The sequence below is a fragment of the Pimephales promelas genome, chromosome 19 (genome assembly GCF_988280905.1).
Source record: "Pimephales promelas chromosome 19, fPimPro1.hap1.1, whole genome shotgun sequence".
Lineage (NCBI taxonomy): Eukaryota > Metazoa > Chordata > Actinopteri > Cypriniformes > Leuciscidae > Pimephales > Pimephales promelas.
The window spans coordinates 6,143,834-6,163,346 of record NC_142787.1 but is presented as its reverse complement, the minus strand read 5'-3'; the positions used below and the strand labels follow the sequence as shown (position 1 = coordinate 6,163,346).

General features: G+C 37.4%; 1 protein-coding gene across 1 annotated transcript in view; it reads left to right on the top strand.

Annotated features, from left to right (window-relative positions):
- Positions 1-377: 377 nt before the first annotated feature.
- The window catches only part of mpp1 (MAGUK p55 scaffold protein 1), a 32,997-nt gene continuing 13,861 nt past the window's right edge, over positions 378-19,513 (top strand). Inside the window, exons 1-3 of the mRNA XM_039650221.2 lie at positions 378-757; positions 18,047-18,175; positions 18,374-18,452. Coding sequence (XP_039506155.2) covers positions 635-757; positions 18,047-18,175; positions 18,374-18,452 — 331 coding nt within the window. The 5' untranslated portion in view covers positions 378-634. The remainder of the gene's footprint in view (positions 758-18,046; positions 18,176-18,373; positions 18,453-19,513) is intronic.

The following is a 19,513-nucleotide window of genomic DNA, read 5'->3' as shown; positions in this document are numbered from 1 at the left end:
TGTGTTGTCTTGTTTATGACATTTTCAGTTCCATAGGGAAACGAAACATCAGCAAAAAGTGGTAAACAGAAAACTGTATTTCGACAGACCGTCAGCTAATTTTAAAATCCTACTACGGAGAAGGCTTTGCTCATTAATATTTATCGAATCGTCGTGGAGAATCGAATCCAGTCACATTACCTACTTAATATTCATGATCCACGCCTTCCATAACAGGATTCGCCAGATAACTGGCTCCCGCCTACCGACGCTGTCTTTCGGGCCAATTAATTTGGACCATTCGTGTTACGTAATTAATATTCATAATTTTAGTCTTCGCCATAGTAGAATCGCTTGCGGTTCCCCGTTACGTTCTGTCAGGGATAGTAATTACGCAAGTGCGCACTCTGAAGGGAAGCTGCAGTGTTCCAGCCCCCTCCTCACACTAATGTTTATGTGCTTTGTCAGCTGTGTCTTCTCTTGCACAAACTCCGGACTTCGAGCCTGAATCTCAAGCTTTATCTTCAACTATCTCAAGCTTTCTTATCACGTCGTTTGGCTCTACTGACCCACCCCTTTCGGACCTTGAGCAGACCCAAAGCGGTGCACGTTATTTTCCCTTTTTTTCTAACCCCACCCCCTCAAACTGTGAAACATGACATTAAATTCCAATAAAAACGAACCTGCTGTCACTCTGGAGCGTGTGAACAGCGCGCGAACGGCTCTCTCCGATCTCTATCTGGAACAGCTGCTGCAGAATAAACCTAAGTCTGACAAGGTAAGAGGATTCGCATTAAACAAATCTAACGCGACTCATTTCCTTATTCCAGCATTTACATTTGACAATCGGATGTTGGCCGTGTCTGTCGATAGTTTATTTTTTCATTTTTATCAGTGTCACTGGTATAAGAGTTTCTTCTTGTGTACATGAAGGATGAAGATGTGCTGGTTTAGACCGGTGCAGCCCGGTTTGACATCACGCCGCTGCTCACAACTTTCCTCATACTATTAGATGTTTTGACGATTACAGGGTGAAATAGTTCGCAAATTTCGCATGACTCACATATACAGGCTTTGAATACATTATTGAATATTATTTTGCATGACGCATCGTGACGCATCGTGACGTCACGTAACGTTAACAGAGGCTGAGAAGTCCGACTCATATCTGCGAATCGGTTCGTTCGAACACTATTAACCGATATTTTAAAAAAGTTTCGGTGATTCGTTTAATGCCATTACTTTCTTCCAATTTCCTGTACGTTTTATTTGTTTCGTGTTTTTTTTACTGTTTAGCTAGGCCTCCGGAAAATCGCTCAGACAGTCTGCTTTGTGAACAAATCTTTCATAAGTTTTAGTGAACTGGTTCACCTATTCATTGAAAAAGAGAGATTCATTCACGCTATAGCTACAAGGCGCGTCGTTTCTCTCTCTATCCTGGAACAAATAAATTCATTTTAAGTATGATTTTAAATATTTTAAGCTGATTTGTATTTTTCTTCTCTGTGTCCGAAAACATATTCTTATGCTCTCAGATAATTTAAGACAGGCCTTCTGTTAATAAATAAGGAATTTGTTTTGCTTAAAGGTTGCTCTTTTTTATAGCCCAATACACCTAGTAGAGTTCAGTTAGTTTGTGGATGAACTTTTTTTCTGACATAAGTCTGTCAATTGTGGATATAAGTTTTAATATTCAATGTAGCTAAATAAATTCCTCATAAAAGTCTGTGGACTTTTTTCAGGAGTTAATAGAACTCTGACACTTCATGTAAAGTCTCAATTTAATTTTTGTTCCTTTCTATTTTATACAATTGAGACAACAGTGATCTGATTTATTATTTCTATGGGCTAGCAAATAATCAATATAACATTTATCTTAAAACACAATCATACTTTGACTGATAATTTAATCAGTCATCAAAGTGATGTCTCAGATTCACGTATCAACTCATCATTACCAGTCTCTCTACTCTTTACTTTTATTAGTTAACGCCATTAACTGCTTTTCCTTTAGTTATCAGCATTGCTGTGATTGTTCAAACGAAGTTCATAGATTTGGGATTAGGGATGATCAGATTATGATTTTTCCTGTCCAGTTTCATTTAATTTATTTTCCTTTTTTTTTTTTACAACCAAATGAGCTGATTGCAATACTAGCCTAATTGCCAATTTTTTTCTTTTCTTTAAGCAACAGTGAAGAGATTGCAAATTACTTTTTTTAGAGCAAACAAATGCAAAAATGACATAAAATCAAAATAAAATAATTTGAAACATGTTATGCAATCTAATCTCAATGTAATTTTAAGATAAAATGAAATTACAACCCTACACAGAATAGCCTATATTGCCTTTATTCATGGCTTTTCTTTCAGTATGTAATATATTATTCTTTTTTTTTATTTATTTATTTTTATACAAAAACAAGCATTTCAACTTTGTCACAAGCTAGACTTTTTCTTTTCTCGTCCAATACTGTTCTTCTGGGTGATGGACTTCAATATGTCAGATCAAATTTGTCGTGATCAAATGTCTTCACTGTAATTCCTCTGCAATTAACTTGACATAACAGCTTGCAAACTTAACATCCTGTTCACAGACTTTGTAATATGATATTTTGGGAAATTATTACAATGAAGTTTCTTTGCATGGGTGTACTTCCAGAACCCAGATTAGCCACAAAAAAAATAAATAAAGAAATAAAGAAATGAAAAAAGAAGAAAGATTAAAGGCCGGTCAACTGGTGCCCCTCAACCTGGGACATTATGTTCGAAATTGTAAAGACATTTACAGTTGTGAAGGTCTAGTTCACTAACAAGGTTAATGATAACATTTTCAAGACTGGATGATGTGACAGTACTCATGTGGCGAGGATTGGATTAGTAGACACAATAGATATGTTAACTCTGGTTTGCTAGTTAGTCTTCTTGGTCCAATGTGTGTTGTCCAATAGTTTGCGGGAGACCCACTGAAAGTTCGCATTATGAATTTTTCCCCTGCACTTCAAACTGAAATGAACAGCTGACGTTTATGTCTGTCTCTGGGGCACTCTTGCTGGAAAATGTTGCACATTATCCCTTTGGCCCTGTTTACACCTCTGGTGTCACAAGTAGACAAGGGAGACAAATTCCCATGCATACCACTCTACAGATAAAGCGTTGTGGAAATTTCGGTTTGCGTACCTACCCCGAATTGATAAAATAAAATTTTGTATCAAAATGTATAGGCAAGACAAGTAGTTTGTTTAGGCATGGTTTTAGGGAATTACAAACCTGTGCACATTTATTCAAATGCATAAAACTATAGAATTAATTCTTAGTGCGGATGTGCAATGCTGAATTGAATGCTTTTTTTCTTTGCATGATTGTGTTTATGGGGTGCAATATAACATGTATTCGTGGTTTTTCTTTTTTTTTAAATTCTTATTTTTCATAAATTTCACCTTTATTGTATTCCGCGCTCTCCTCTGTCCCCTGAACGAGCGGTTGACTTCCTGATTCTAATGAAACCACCCCCTTAGAAACAGGCAGTGGGCTCAGATTGGTTAGTTTGGACCGGTGTGTGGTGATTGGCTAAACTGTCGCTCACGTTGTCCGGAAGGTTAACGCCCATTACCTTTGCAGGCGAAATGGGCATGCCAAAGGTAGATACACGTAAATAATGATGTCGAGACTGCAGTATCAGTTTGAGGCAGAATCAGACCGAGAAAGCAGCGATGAAGAGAGTCAAACAAAACCTCACCACACACGGCTCTTACTAAACGTTTCTGAATGATAATTTGCTAAATTTTTAACCATATACACTTATGTTTTACACAATAGCATCTGACTGGCAACAATAGCAACTGACTGGCTACTAATGTTAGCACAAACAGCGTTGGCATTAGTTTACCTTCTTGATCGAATCGAATAACGTCATAAAGCATATATTCATGAAAAATAAGTTTAAAACATTAGTACTTATACAAAATTCAGGTCCATAATGTTTGCACGCGTTTGTCGTAGACACAAAATAGCATAACTAGTAGCCTAGTGGCTATAAAGCCAGCACTGGCATTTGAAAAAAATACATTTAAAATGGTTAAGTCTTAGCCTACTTACAGGTTGTGGCCCAACAACTGCTGTCTCTGGTTTTAAAGCTGGAACTGCTTCATGTTTTAGTAACAGTTTCTTGTTGAATCCAGCATTGAACTCGTGGAGATTCTGGAAGCTGTCTTCCGTAAATGCGCAGCACAGAGAGCTAAATTAAGATCGACACTTTCAGGAACATAATCAAACATAAATTGAATCCATTGTTAACGAAGTACAGTGTCTGTGCAGTCCCTCCAGAAAAACGCGATTATGCGATCGCTGAATTCAATGCAAAATCAGCCAAAGTCCGCATATTTATGCGGGGGCCGCATTTTTTCAAATACGCCGCACTTTCGCCGCATAAATTGCCGATTTCCGTGCAAAATATGCGGGGTTTGCATAATTTCATAATCCTCGCATTTTCGTTGCAAAAAAAAGTCACATGTATCTTAGCAGAAAGTTGAAAAATGTTGCGTTTGCTTCACATAAGAGCAGCCATTTCCCCCTGTTTCCATGGGAACGTTATGAAGTGACGCAATTAAGCGACGCCAGACAGACTCACGGAGGCGGTTGACATCTCACAAATCGAACTCGTATAACTGTCTGTCGAACGTTCTACTGTCACATTGTTACTTAATAAACAACATAAGATAAAAGTAGTAGCATCAAACAGAAATTACCCGCACACATGGGGTGTTCGACAGTTCAACAGGGAGCGCGCAGCTCTTAAAGGGGCCACACCTTATTTACACTCTTACAGTCTGAAATAAAACAAGATGAGAAATTAAATATTCCCAGCACTTTCTATGATGTAGTATGCTTGCTTATCAAAGGAAGTAATAAGAAATGACTCTTATATTAACAGGATGTTGGGGGAATCACTTTTTTTCTCTTTTTCATCAAACCGCAATTTTTGCAAGTTCCCTCAATTTTTGTAAATTCCAGCAATTTCATCGCATAAAATTGCATAAATATCCCACATATTACATCGCATTTTTAAAGAAAACTGGCCGCATAATCAATCAATTTTTGCCCGCAACAATCACAAAAAAAAAACTCTGTGTTTTTCTGGAAGGACTGAATACTATTATGGTAAATGTTAAATATAAATCGCAAATTTTTTCACAAATTTTTGGAAATTACCACCACAAAATCAGTCATTTTGATCGCAAAAATCACAAAAAAAAATCGTGAAATCCTGGAGGGACTGTCTGTGGGAAGCTCAAACACAGAAGACCTGACAGCTGGATGAACATATGATACATATGAACATATGAGCCGCAGAAATATGATCATGCCCTTTCCTGCATATTCCGGAGGGAGGGTTGATGCAAATGTATGGATTAGTGACGTCTGAAACCCAGCTGTAGTCCCAATCGAGTCGTTTTTGTAGGCAATACCCTATACTTCCTGATTTTTAAAAGATGATATCTCTGCTTACACTAAACTTTCAGCGCTGCATGCACCATAGCCCTTGAAAGTGGGCAAGTTCAAAATGTTTTAGACACCATTTACAGCTGTATTTAGCTTCATCCATTTGTGATTGGATCAACAAAAGTGTTTTAAAAAAGCTTAAAATATGCTCTACACAAGTTTTTTTTTTTTTAGATATATTGGTGTAGCAATAGATAGCCAAAAAATCTTTTTATAGTCAGTATACTAAAATCTAATGTTCACAATAAAGCTCGACTGTTTAATTTTATGTTTCTACTAGACCCCGACCGATAAAGGATTTTGAAGGCCGATACCGGTTTTAAAATCCGATATTCTGATATATCGGCCGATATTTTTTTTTTTATTTCAGAAACGCGCAAAACATTAACAGATTTCCCTAACATTAGTTATTTGTAGTTATTTATTAGTTTTAACTAAAATAATATGATAATGGGTTTTAAAAAGAAACTTGTTTCTTTTATTGTCACAACAGAACAGACTGATGATAGGGGCATTAGCTAGCTTTGTGGTTAGCTAGTCTATGATGAGGCATAATTTAGCAATGGATTACGTCATACTGTAAATTGTAAAATATAGCCTACATTTTCAATATAACAGGCCAAGGGGAGATGATGCGTCTCATTGCTATAACTTTCATGCGCTATTAAAGAAATACTTCAGTCACATTGTCAAAAGTTGAAAGGATAGTCAGTCAACTACACTGTAACAATGTATCGTAATTATTACTAGCTAATTCTGCTTCACTCTCGGCTTATTTAACAGCAGCAAAACTGGAAATGATGGTCACAAATTTTGTCAAGCTTATTTGAGTTAAGAGAACTGATGGGGATGTTCTTTTAATTGATATTCAAGCAATGTATGTATCGTGACCAACTCAACGAGTGTTGCCAACAGGGACGGTGTAGAGTGCCCTCTGGTGGACAAACTATACAACTCCAACACTCATGACATGGTTCAAGCGTGTTTCGTCCGTTTTTATTTTATATTTGAAATATTCATTTATCGGCCATTATAACTGCCGATACCGATAGTTTGAAAATGCATAATATCGGTCGAGAATATCGGCCTGCCGATATATCGGTCTGGCTCAAGGTTCTACTGTAAATTGAAATCAAAACAAATTATTTTACGGTACAAAGATGGAAACCTTAAATATATTCTGATGCTGACTGTCCTGATGTTATCTCCTTAGAAAGTCAATTCAGCACTAATATTGGCCAATAAACATTATGGCACTTGTATACTGTGAATTGTCATATATCAGAATATCCCTTTTAAGTGGATATTTTGACTGAACATGTTAGCTAACATGCATATACAACTTAAAAATACTTTAACTCTTTGTAAATGAGAATCATGGAGATAATAAAGAAAACAGTTTGTTGCAAATCTACACACCAACATCTCATCAGAATACCAAACATGTACAATGGTATTGCTGACAGGGATGTCTAATTGAGCATTGTGTGTTCTGGCTTGCTGGCTCAGGACCTTCTTAGTCATAGATCCACAATGCTTAAGCACAAGCTCTCTATGAATAGAAGCCATAATTTTCTCTGCAGATAAAAGGGGGGAAGTCTGGAGAACAGTTTGTAGCTGCTTGTGTAAAACACAGTGTCCCTGTATTGTGTTTGCTTTAGATAAAAGCAAAAGACATGTAGCTTCCCTGTTCACACATGGGTGATTGTAAGTGCTGATACTCTAGTACATCTATGAGTAGCTGGTCTACCGTGGAAATGGATATTCCCCATGTAAACGTTTTGCAAAATCTTGCCAAAATGTGAGCACACCTTATGAATATAAAAATGAATTAGTTGGACCATTTTTTTTTTAGGTTAGTGTTGGTTGTGATGAGTTTATGAAAACTTTATGTGTAAACTTTCTGGTTATTCGGGCCAGAAAAATAGCTACACTTTATTCCTTTTAAATTGTCACACTGATCTAGCCATATTAAAAGTGTCGGGGTGCGCGATATGACCAAATCCTTCCATTTCACGATATGAGAAATGTTATTTCACAATAACGATATACATATTGCGATATAGTTATTTTGTGTTATGTTTTCTCATTTATGTTATTAGAAATAAGAAAAAAGAAGCAAATTACAAACAATAGGACAAAAACAATATAACAAAAATATGAATCAAATTGTTGTTTTTTTCAGATACAATATCTTTATTTAACTTTAACTTTAAATTACATTTAGTACAACAATGTAAAAAAAAAAATATTGCACTCTAAATTCAATTGTAATGTGAACACATGCATTTTCTGTAAAGCTGCTTTGAAACGTTGTGAATTGTAAAAAGCGCTATACAAATGTGAATTGAATTGAATTTAAGCACAATAAGACATGAACCGCATTGGGTTCTTTTTCACTGCTTATTGTGCTTAATAACAGTTTTTAAGATCAAGAACATCCCAAATTCGTGATCACCTTCTGAGAGGCAGCTTTCTGTGCGCGCACTTTGGCAGTGTACCAGTCAGCATGAGCACCGTACCCAGCTACTTTTCAGGAAATATTGTGCTCATAACTCTTTTTAACATCAAGCATGTCCCCGCTCTTTATGTTCTCATTCATCCATTTCAATCACTCTGAAGTGTCAGTAGTGCTATACATTTGCATGCCACGATATAGACATTTTATACGGTGGTAATGATGTATATCATCATACCAGCCAGCCCTAGTTAGTGTTATATTTATATATATTGTGTGAATACAATATTGTATTTATATACGTTCTGTCTGTGGAGACCCATTTAAATGTTTTAAATCAGATGGCAGTCCAGTCGAACAGGATTCATTAAGTGACCCGTTCAGGCAGGTTGGTCTACATGGTTTGGAAGATGACACAGCTAAATCTCAGTAGTGTTGTTTTGGCTTGTGTTCGCTCAATGCAGTCATCGTAGATCAGCTTTGTCCCCCAGGGCTCAAGACTGGAGAGTCAACACACTGCAGATATCAGCAGAGACACCCAATCTATCTCACTTGTTTTGGTGAAGTGCACTGCAGTGCGTATCTCCAGAGCTCTTCTTTTTTCTTTTAGATTTGTTTGCTTACTTCAGATGAAGAATAAAAGACTACAGAGTTTCAGAATGAGGTGTTTTAAGTGATTAATATTTACATGATAAATGATTTCAAATATTTAGGAGTGTCTGCTGATTTTGCTGATGCTCCTTTTTGTGTTCAGCACTGAAAATCAGTTGACCGCTAAATGTCTCAAGCCATGCGATGACACTGCTTTGAAAGCAGAGGGGTTATTTCTTTGTCTATTGAGTCACATGACAGTCCTGACACAGTGAAACTCTAAAGTAGGAAGTGTAACGAGCTGAATGAGGAGATAATGTCGCAGACCATTATTTTGACATTGGGAATGAGGATGTGTTAGGGCCTGCCACAGATTGTCATCTGCCTCATATCCACTACAATTTTTTGGGAGTGTACAAATAAAGTGCCCAATTACAGTCAATGGTTGCATATGAGATTTGCTTCAAGAGAATATGACCTCTCTGGCTGCTGTAACCTGCAATATCTGTAGTTATGAATTCTACTTGACGTGTTGATTTCACAAGACCTGAGTCAACATGTTTCTTTGCATGGACACGCATTAGTAGGTTCTCTTTAGCTGACCCAACATTGATGTTTTATCAGCCAAATCATGGCATGCAAACTTTGCTCAGGATGTTTGGCTGTTTCCTATGAACATGTGACTTCCCTCTAATGACGACAGCTGTGTCAGCAGTATGAAGCGCGTTTACAGGAGGCTTTACTATATGGTTGGGTGACAAACTTGTTACTTTTAAGGGCACCGACCGAATTACATGGTACTACCGAGTACCGATTCATTAAATCAACCGGTGCCCAATTTACCTGAGAGAACGCATCTCTGCACGAGAGTGTTTATATGAATCCTGGATGCGCTGTGTGTGTCTCTGTGTGTCTCTATTAAAGGTGGTTTATGTGATTTTCCTTTTTGACCATTTTTTCAAAATCACTTGAAATCCTATTCCTGACCTACTTACAGCCACTGAGTTAGAAGCACTGAAATTAAGAAATTTTATCATCTGTGGAACGGGCAAGACTCGAAAAACTCCGGCCAATCATTTCCAAGACCGCCTAGAATCATTGGACAGTAAGTGCGTCAATCAAGCGGTCGTAGCATACCCCCCTCCGCCCATCCCCCTCGCGCGCATATTCAAAGCTCGTGACCCAGTCGCAGTCAGTGCAAGACGCCCCGGTAAAGAGAGAGAGAGTGTAAGTGCATGATTATGCGTCCATGTTCTTCGAATGGGTGGAGTTAGGGCCAGCATTGGAGGAAAGAAGGAACTTTTGAGTATTTTCAAAATCTGCCGGCCGTTTTGCAAATCCCATACCCTACCTTTAAATTTAAAAAATGGTCCTTAAAGTCATCTTGAAATCAAAATGGACAATTCTTATTTTTTTATGGAACAAATTTATTATAAATGTTTTATCCCTGCAGATCACTATTTAAAAAAAATCATAATCTCATAATCTTTTATCAAAATAACTTTCAACGACATCTCTTCTCTGATGATGTGTTTACTGCCGTAAGGACTCATTCACATGAGATCCACCAATAGCAAACCACAATGATCCAAAGATCCAAACAATTCCTGATATTCTTGGATATACATTAGAGTATGGAAGAAAAGACTATCTCAACTTGTGTTTCATGCCGACTTTAAAAAATAAAGTTTTGATCGTTTTTATTATTAATATTATTACTTTAAGACATGCCTTACTGTACAATAGTAGCATATTTGCTTCACAATTCCTTCAAAACTGAACTTAAACTGAACTTACTTTCCTTAAGTTTATGTGTGTAGGCCTATAATATGACAATAGTTTTACAGTTTTATCATATGTACCACTTTTTCTAATTTGGATTAAAAAAAGCTACTCTTTTCCATACAAATTAGGCAGTGATTAAAAAGTAGTCTGTATGATGCATTATATTCGGGGCCTTCAATATACTTTTAATCACTTTTATTATGAAAAAGTGTTTTGTAGCCTAAACAGGTTTTACTCGAGTGTTCACAGCACTGACAATTGTCAACTTGTGTGTTTATGGGCATTGAGACATGATATTAAATTTGCACCTCTGCCTCTTGTCTTAATGTGTTTAGCCAGATGCTGTATTTATATTGACTGAATTAAGTGTAATGAGTAAGCACGCGTATCAGGATTATCATACAGTACGTCTGTGTGTAATGTGTGTAAATTTAAATTTAGTCTCCCACACTTGGGGCTCCCCTTCTGTCCTGTTATCTCAAAGTAATGGACCCGGTCATAAAACCCTGTTACTTTCCCTGTCACTATCCTGTTTAGGCAGAAAAATAAACGCAGAGCATCTAAAATCATTTTATTTAATTACTGACTTTTTTTGTATGGAGGTATAATCAAAATATCTTTTGATAGTTGATTAAGACCTAATTGTCATATAATGTATCAAGTTGATTTTATTTGTATAGCGCTTTTCACAACTCACATTGTTAGTTTCAAAGTAGCTTTACAGAAAATGACGGACAAGAGCTGGGTGATTATATAGTTTACAAAATGTGACGATATTTTGCAGACTAATCAAATTTTTTATTTTTTATTAAACAGTTTATTGACAATACTGTACTTGTCATATGTCAAGGATTTCAAGGAATGTTTTTGCACTGCTGTTTTGGACTAAAACTTTAGGTGTGTCAAGTTCAAACTGAAATGACTCATGACAAGTGAGATTTGTCTCATTCTTTGCTTTCAAAAACAACCTCTTTCAATAGACATCTTAAAAGGAAGATATATTGAAGAACGATTGGAATCAAACAGTTGTTTGGCACCATTGACTTCCATAGTAGAAAAAAAAAATACTATGGAAGTTAATGGTGCCAAAGTTCCAATCGTTTTTTACAATTTCTTCCTTTGTGTTCAGCAGAAGAAAGAAACTCATACAGGTTTGCAACAACTTGACAGAATTAGCATTTTTGGGTGGAGTATCCCTTTAAAAAAAGTGTCACGTCTTACCATAAAAACATAGTGGATTTCACAATGTGGGAAAACATCATACTTCATCACAATATCTAGCTGACACCAGATTATGCTGGTTATCAAAACCTGACATCAGCCAATCGTCAGTCATCATGTCTTAAAAGCCGAGTTCCAAAGTCCTGATCGTGTAATACTAATGTGGTGTAAACTTTGCCCTGAGCTTGAGTCATCGTTACACTGTTGATATTCAGTATGTGAGAGCTTTTCTTATATCTCTGCTTTAAGGGTTGTAAAAGTAAGACATAGCATTTTTATGCATGTCTTCTTCATAGTATCATTAAAATGACTGACTGCTGCCCCCTAGATCCACTGTTGTGTCTGTGAAAGCAGATGATCGAATAACAGAGCATCTCTGTGAGATCATTTTGCTAAAAAAAATTATGCTTGAGGGCAGGTTACCAGAAATGGTTTTTACCATAGTCCTGAACAATAAATAATTACAGAAATAAAACTGTTCATAAACAAATTTTTTTACTGAGAATGCAACATATTAAGCATAAAATCATGCTTTTGTAACTAAACGCATTTGTCTTAATGTGCTTGAGAAAAAAAGAAGAAAATTAGGCCTAGAGCTTCGGTCACACTAAACTTTGAGCACTTCTGACACTGAGATATGCGATATGATGTCATGATCTGTGGTGTCTTTTGTAAAAGCATAAATTCTAAAACAAAAAATAAATACAAGATGTAAAACCACAATCTACTCCACTTTCCTGCAATACAAAAAGTTGTTATTCAGCTAACACCCGTGTTTACACCAGATGCAAGCGGCACGACATGGCAAAAGCAAATAGAACCCATTATAGACGAATCCGGCGAAACTACCGGAAGTAAGCGGGGCGCCATTACTGAGCTGTTGCTGGGTAGCGTTGCGCCATTGCCTCCTATTGTTTTAGTTGCAACTTGCGTCCACTGGAATAAACAGCCCGCGATTTACGACTTTCACTAACGTTACAAGGTTACCCCTTGTATAATGTCGAGTGGGTAAACAGTTTCCGTTATAAATTGTTTCAATGGTGGCAGTAAAATTTAAATTTTGAAGAGAAAACATTGTGAATACCCCGGGTCGACTGCCCCTGTCTGGTGCCGTACGGTTTACAGATTTCCTGGGCGAGTACAAGACGTGGACATTCGCGTATAATAACAATTATTTAATGACATGAGTAAAAAAAATATAATAAATATGTGATATAGTGATCAGCAAAATCTCCTCTCTTGCTATTTTTTCTATTCAATTAACATGCTATGGTCATTAAATGGCTTTCCTGAGCTAAATATAACGTTATGTGACATAATTGTTTTCCTGCTGTTATATTGACCTCTTTCCATGGTTTAAAAACACTAATTGGTCGATATTATGTATACTTTCTAGCTGTAACGTTACCTTACCCTTGCCTGTTGCAATGTGAAAATGAGATAAATAATGGACACAAATGAAAAACATGAATTTGTTTATTTGATTTCATTCATTTATTTATTTATTGTTGCCAAATGGACAGATCATTTTCATCGTTAGCAAACGTTAGCCTAGCTAGCTTGCCAAGCTATTTTCATAAATAACGTTAATCTGTAAGATCGTTTGTACCTTCATCTGTGACTGGAGGCTATAATCAGTGATGCTGTCTACACTGGATCTGGCACGGCACAACAAATACCCGATGCTGAACTGATGCCCCATTCTCTTTCTGATGTACTTTAAGCCAAGTTCACACTACATGATTTTAAGCCTGATTTGCAAATTGTTGAGCTCACCGACAGGTCAGGGTGTTATCACATGCAAATTGCGGGGGATTAGCGGGCGATGAACGCTTGCCAATCCATTAGTATGAAAGCGCCAACAACGCAGCGAAGACGCCTCGCCGAGCCCATAAAAATATCTAGCATGCTAGATATCCAGAGCTGTTGCACGACTCAACCTCAGTGATGTCATGAGCTACAGCCAATCAGAGCAAGGCATGGGTTGAGGTCACTGGGTAAATCTTATTTTTCCTTTTCATCATCGCGCAAACAGTTTGCAGCACTAGTTTCTGACGTCCATATTGGCGTGTTGTGTTCATCTCTTCTCCGGTGGGTATTGGCGCACATGCTGTTTCGCGTCATTTCTTGTTCGTTTAATCGCGTGATTTTTTGTGACAAAACATGGTTTGTAGACAAGATAGAATCGTTGGGTGACAGAGTTGTTGTCAACTCGTTATTTATTTGATTATTTTCAGTATTTAGAGACCGTACCATAGTACTGAAAGTCACAAAAGAGTCACAAAAGAGTCTTAGAGTCACAAAAGATTTGCTCTTATCATCCGATCGTGGTTGTATCTCTCTATGTAGCGCGTTATCAACTCGTGTAGTGCGTTACCTCCTGTTGCGGATCAATCACGTTGTGTTGTGTGGTGTGAACAGCTAAGCAACTTGAACACTCCTGATTTCATTGAGAGCAAGTCATGTAGTGTGAACCGCACAGTTCAGCCCGACGTTTTAAAATCATATAGTGTGAACAAGGCTTTAAGCGTTCGCGCTACTATCGACACGAAGAATAAATGGATTTGCAACGGCTGCTTTGTCTCATCCAGTGTAGACAGCCTCAAGCTGACTCAACAACTGTCGCGTCCTGTGTAGACACAGTGTTAGATCACGCTGAGATGTCTTGTTCTTCTTTTGGTCGCACATCTTCATGCTGGTCAGAGTTCACCAAACTTGAACGTTTCGCACAATAGTGCATTTCCAGTCTATTGCATTCACAATCACATGGGTATGAATAGTAGTCCATGGAAAGAAAGAGATGTCATTCATCCCTGTGTGGTATTTTATTTAGCAGGTTTAGGTGTCTGGTTTTTAATAAATGGGTGAATTGAAAATAAAGTCATTCGTTTATTGCATATGTTCTTTTCAGATTGTTTTCATAGTGTATGCGCTTGTAATTAAGTAAATAATCTTTTCATTAATGTAGTGTATAAGAGAAAACAAAAAACTTGATTAAAATACAATATTAGAAACAAAATGAAAAACACACTTTTTAATTGTAAGCATCTTCTCAGACAGCATATTAGGCAGTTAAGAGGAAGAAGTAGTATTCTTTTTACTCTTCATTCCCCCACTGGCATAAATGAATTCATCCTTTTCTAATAGTCACATAATATTGGGACTTCACCAAATGGATCACGTTTGTGATTTTATTGAACTTGAGTAACTTGATCCCAACGTTAGGTAATGGACTGGTCATTTTCTGTGGCAGTTACCTAAAAACAGGCTAGTTTGTTAAAAACCTGACTATCCAGCATAAAGGTAAATACAGAGATGATTATAGTCAATGTAATGTATATTTGTAACAAATTTAACGTTGGTTTGCAACTTTACTCTTATGTAAAGTTTGAGACAAAGGGGCAGCAGTGGCTCAATCCCTGGTTCCACCTGACCAAGTGTCGAGGTGTCCATGAGCAAGACACCTAAACCCTGCTGCTAAACCGAGCTGGATGGCGCCTTGCATGGCTGACACCGCCGTCGGTGAATGAATGAGGCCATCCTTAAAAATATTTTGGTTTGCAGTAACAGCAATTTTTTTTTAAAAAAAGGGTCGGTAGGTAGGTCTATATTTTTTTTTTCCAGGATTCAGTGTAAAAAAAAAAGTACAATTTTGGTCAAGGTGATCATGAATTTTTTTTTTTTTTTTTTTTTTTTTAATTGCATACTGTGACGTCACTGACTGGGTCTTCAAACTGTGCATCCACCACTAGGTGTTATTGCAACCTACAACCGGTTACGTTTTTAGGCCAGTCACAAAATGAATAAATATCTACTGTATTTGTTATGCAGCAGTGTGCAGGCTTTTTTCCCCCAAATACATGAGATATAAGCAAAAACAAGTACAAACACATGGTGAAACAAAGAATACAATTAAACAAAGATACAAATTAGCCTATATACACAGTGCTTTAATTTCAGAAAGGTCTAAAATTAGCTACTTTTCAGTTAAGTGTGTTGCGCTGTCTGAAAAGAAATTTAATTTAGTAAATGAAATGTAAAATGACACTGCATGGTTTATCATAGTTAGATTAATGCTTATTAAAGTTTAAGTTAATAATTCAAGAGCTGCGAGTGATTTTTCTCTGCCTTTTGTTGTGTTTGATTCCCATTACTGGCTCAATCGTCACATGTTTTTTAGACTACTGCCCCTTTAAGACCGAGTGCGGATCTAACAGATGACTGATGCACCACCATATCCTCCCAACTATTCACATCCATTTAAGACATAAACTGTGTTTAAATGAATCTCAGAGCAGGTCATTTTAGATTTTATGTATATTTGATAGTTTAGCTGCGCACATGAAGCCCAAAATGAGGCTATAGCCTACTTTTCTTGTCCCGTTGCAGTGCATTTCGGAGCACGCATCACCTTGTGAACAGCGTCTCTTGCGCAGACTTTTGTGCTTTTAATAGCTCTTTTAATGATTGAACCCGTACGCAGTTTAGCAACAGTACAGACTGCATTTTACAACAATTACCGATCGTGCTGATTCTGACGGTACGTTTGGGTTTTAGGAAGAAATGACAGCGCAACGCTGTGAAGGGAAGGATGTTGCGCTATAGACAGAATGCGTCTGTAATGGTTTCATCTCAAATATCTTTTTATAATCTTTGAAAGCGGAAATCTAAAATACAATTAGAATAATATCCCAGATCTAAAGTGTAGGTAACCACGTTCTGTCCTCATTGTCACTCATTAAGTAGGGCTGTCATGTTGTTCGCGCTGTGGCTCCGGGTGAGAGATCGCTCTCTCTCTTCTGGACTGGGAATAGCAAAATTGCATCAGACAAATTGTTTAATATTATTATTATATATAGAAATGGTTGATATTCAGCCCATTTAATACCGGGTTTACCAAGCAGGAACACTGAATGAAACGAAGCGAACGTATAAGCCTTATAGACAGTGTGACACGGGTAAACCAATCGTGTAAACATAATCAGATGACTATGACGCCACGGGTTTTTATTTAAAAGAAAGAACGTAGCCTACGTTTGTAGACATAAGCAACTTTCACAATACTAACTAAAATATCATTGTATGGAATTTGAATTAGTCGTTTGAAGAGTAAAAAAAAAAAATCGGTCGGTCTGAACGCAAGTTACAACCAGCAAGTCGGTCGGACTAAAAGGGAAAAAAAATAAAAAATTGGGTCGGCCCTAAATTGACAGGGTCGGTCGGGTTACGGCAAACAAGAATATTTTTAAGGGTGGCCTGAGTGAGTGAACGGGTGAATGTGAGGCAAAATGTAAAGCGCTTTGGTGGCCATTGGGTCTATGGAAGCGATAAATCCAGTCCATTTACCATTTTACTCTTATGTGAATTGAGTGTTTATATCAGAATGAAAATAAATTGTAATCCACTAATGAAAAGTTGTGTGTGTATATATATATATATATATATATATATATGTCTCTATTTAACATATTAATAACAGAGCCCTATAGAAGGTTGTGATAAAGTTGTGATGAATTTTGTTTAGTCATGCTAGTTGAAATCAAGCCCCCTCATCAGACAACATAACCATGCCAACCTGTTCCCAGCATTGCAGGATTTAATGAAGTGTTAAGATGTGACCGTTTAATCGTTAACCCAGGACAGATGTCCACAATGACTCCTTAATTCTCCTCCATCATACCACTTTATTTTATGCCTAGAAAAAGTGCGTATATGTTTGGTCACACTTTATTTTAAGGTGTCCTTTTTACAGTATAATCATACATTTAAGTATTGAGTAATATTAATTAACAATATATACTCACTATAGGGTCAGGATTATTGATAGTTGCATGTAATTATGAATAATATGTTGTTATTACAATACTAAGTACATGTATGTTATGGTTCCTTCCTTCAGGGTTCGGACAAGGTGCATATAATGCTTGAATTTGACTTAAATTTAAGTCCTGGAAAATCCTTGAAAATAGCCATATTTTTGAAGAGGAGCTTGAAAAGTGCTTGCATATTTTAGAGAAAATACAATAATTTCACGCAAAATTAACGCTGAAATCCATCTGAGATATAGAGCTCTTTCACATGGCTATGAACATGATATTAAATTTATGATTAGTATATAATACAACTTTCATTCTTCAGGTCAATCATATTTTCCATAACCATATTCATGGAAAAATTATATATCCTTTCAATGGTGAAGGGGATTTCCCATGCCTGACAGCGCTGGTCAATGGATTGATCTCTGAAGTGAAACATCAGATGTAATTTGAGTAATAAATTAATTAATTAATTAATAAAAATAATAACAATAGTGTTTGATAAGTGCGGATTGATGTCCTTGAAGTCCTGAAAAATAGTGCTTGAAATTCATTTTACAGAATCTGTATGAATCCTGTTCCTTATATCTCGTCACAGAGACATGGATTCAGCAAAGACGAAGCTAATTATTAGGATCTCAAAGGTTTGGTTCCTGTAATACACAGCTTAATGTGCTCCACGTTTGCATTCCCAGGCCGCCATGCAGACATATGACAACAAAGGACAGGAAGTCTTCACCAACGGCAGCGCGGGCCACATGAACGGCAAAGACGTAACCAAGATGAGAGAAGTGGCCTTTGAGAAGAACCCCTCTGAGCCACTGGTATTATAACTTTTATTTTCATGTGTTTCATGTATTTTGTATTTACAAAATTAAACTCATTCAACTTTGAATTCTCTTCAAAGATGAATTCTGTTATCATTTACTTATGTTGTTCCATACTTGTATGCTGCTATTTCTTCAATGGACAAGGAGTCTCTAAACAGCAGAAGTGTAATATTGTGTTCTGTGTCTATTCAGGGTGTAACTCTTAAGCTGAATGAAAAGCAGAGGTGTACAGTGGCCAGAATATTGCATGGAGGGATGATACACAGACAAGGTACAGTGCATTCTTGGTTTGTTTGTGTACAATTATGCAGTTTCCTTAAGGGATGTCCCGAGCCGATCTCAAGGAACGGTATTGGTGCGATTAAGCAGGGATTTTTTTTTAGTAGACCAGGGTTCCCCAAACTCGGTCCTGGAGGGCCACTGTCCCTGCAGAGTTTAGCTCCAACCCTGATCAAACACACCTACCTGTGAGTTTCTACTGATCCCGAAGACCTTGATTAGCTTGCTCAGGTGTGTTTGATGACCCTGATCAAACACACCTGAGCAAGCTAATCTAGAGGTGTGTTCGACATCGCCTGCGGCTGGATGCAACCGATCGGCGAGAATAGCCACTTGCAGGCGGGGAGGAGCTGCAAACGGAGACATGAAGTCGGACAATTTCTGGTTCCTGTTGTGATCGCTCACGTGGTGTTTGCATACTTTACCACAGCTTAAGTGAAATAAATGCAACATTTGCCAAATAAACAGATATTTCAGACACATTTTCATTCAACACTGCTTCATAGAGCATCTGTTTGAACTAGAATAGTTCAAAATAAGCCTATAATCAATGACGTGGAGTCAACGTTTTTTAATCAGTTTTATTTTGATAAACATGATAAACATGACACAATATAACATCGCGACTACATGAAAAGACTGTACTGTAATAAAAAAACTGATTTGTGAGCTTTAGTGGAACTAAATGTGTGAGAATAAACACGAAACGCACGTCATGCGGCCAATCGTGGAACAGCTGTGACATCATCAGAGCTCGTGCAGCCGCTCTTGAGAAGCTGAGTCCTCCGGCTGTTCTCGTATCGCTCTTGCGGTACTTTGATGGCATACATCACAGTCACGTGAAGTTAGCGCTGCATCAAGTCGGACAAAATTTCTAACCGGCATGCACTGTTTCAAGTCAGCCGCCGATCGGTCTGCGCAGAGCTGCATGAAGTCGAACAAGCCTATGGTCTTCGGGATCAGTAGAAACTCACAGGTAGGTGTGTTTGATCAGGGTTGGAGCTAGACTCTCCAGGGACAGTGGCCCTCCAGGACCGAGTTTGGGGAACCCTG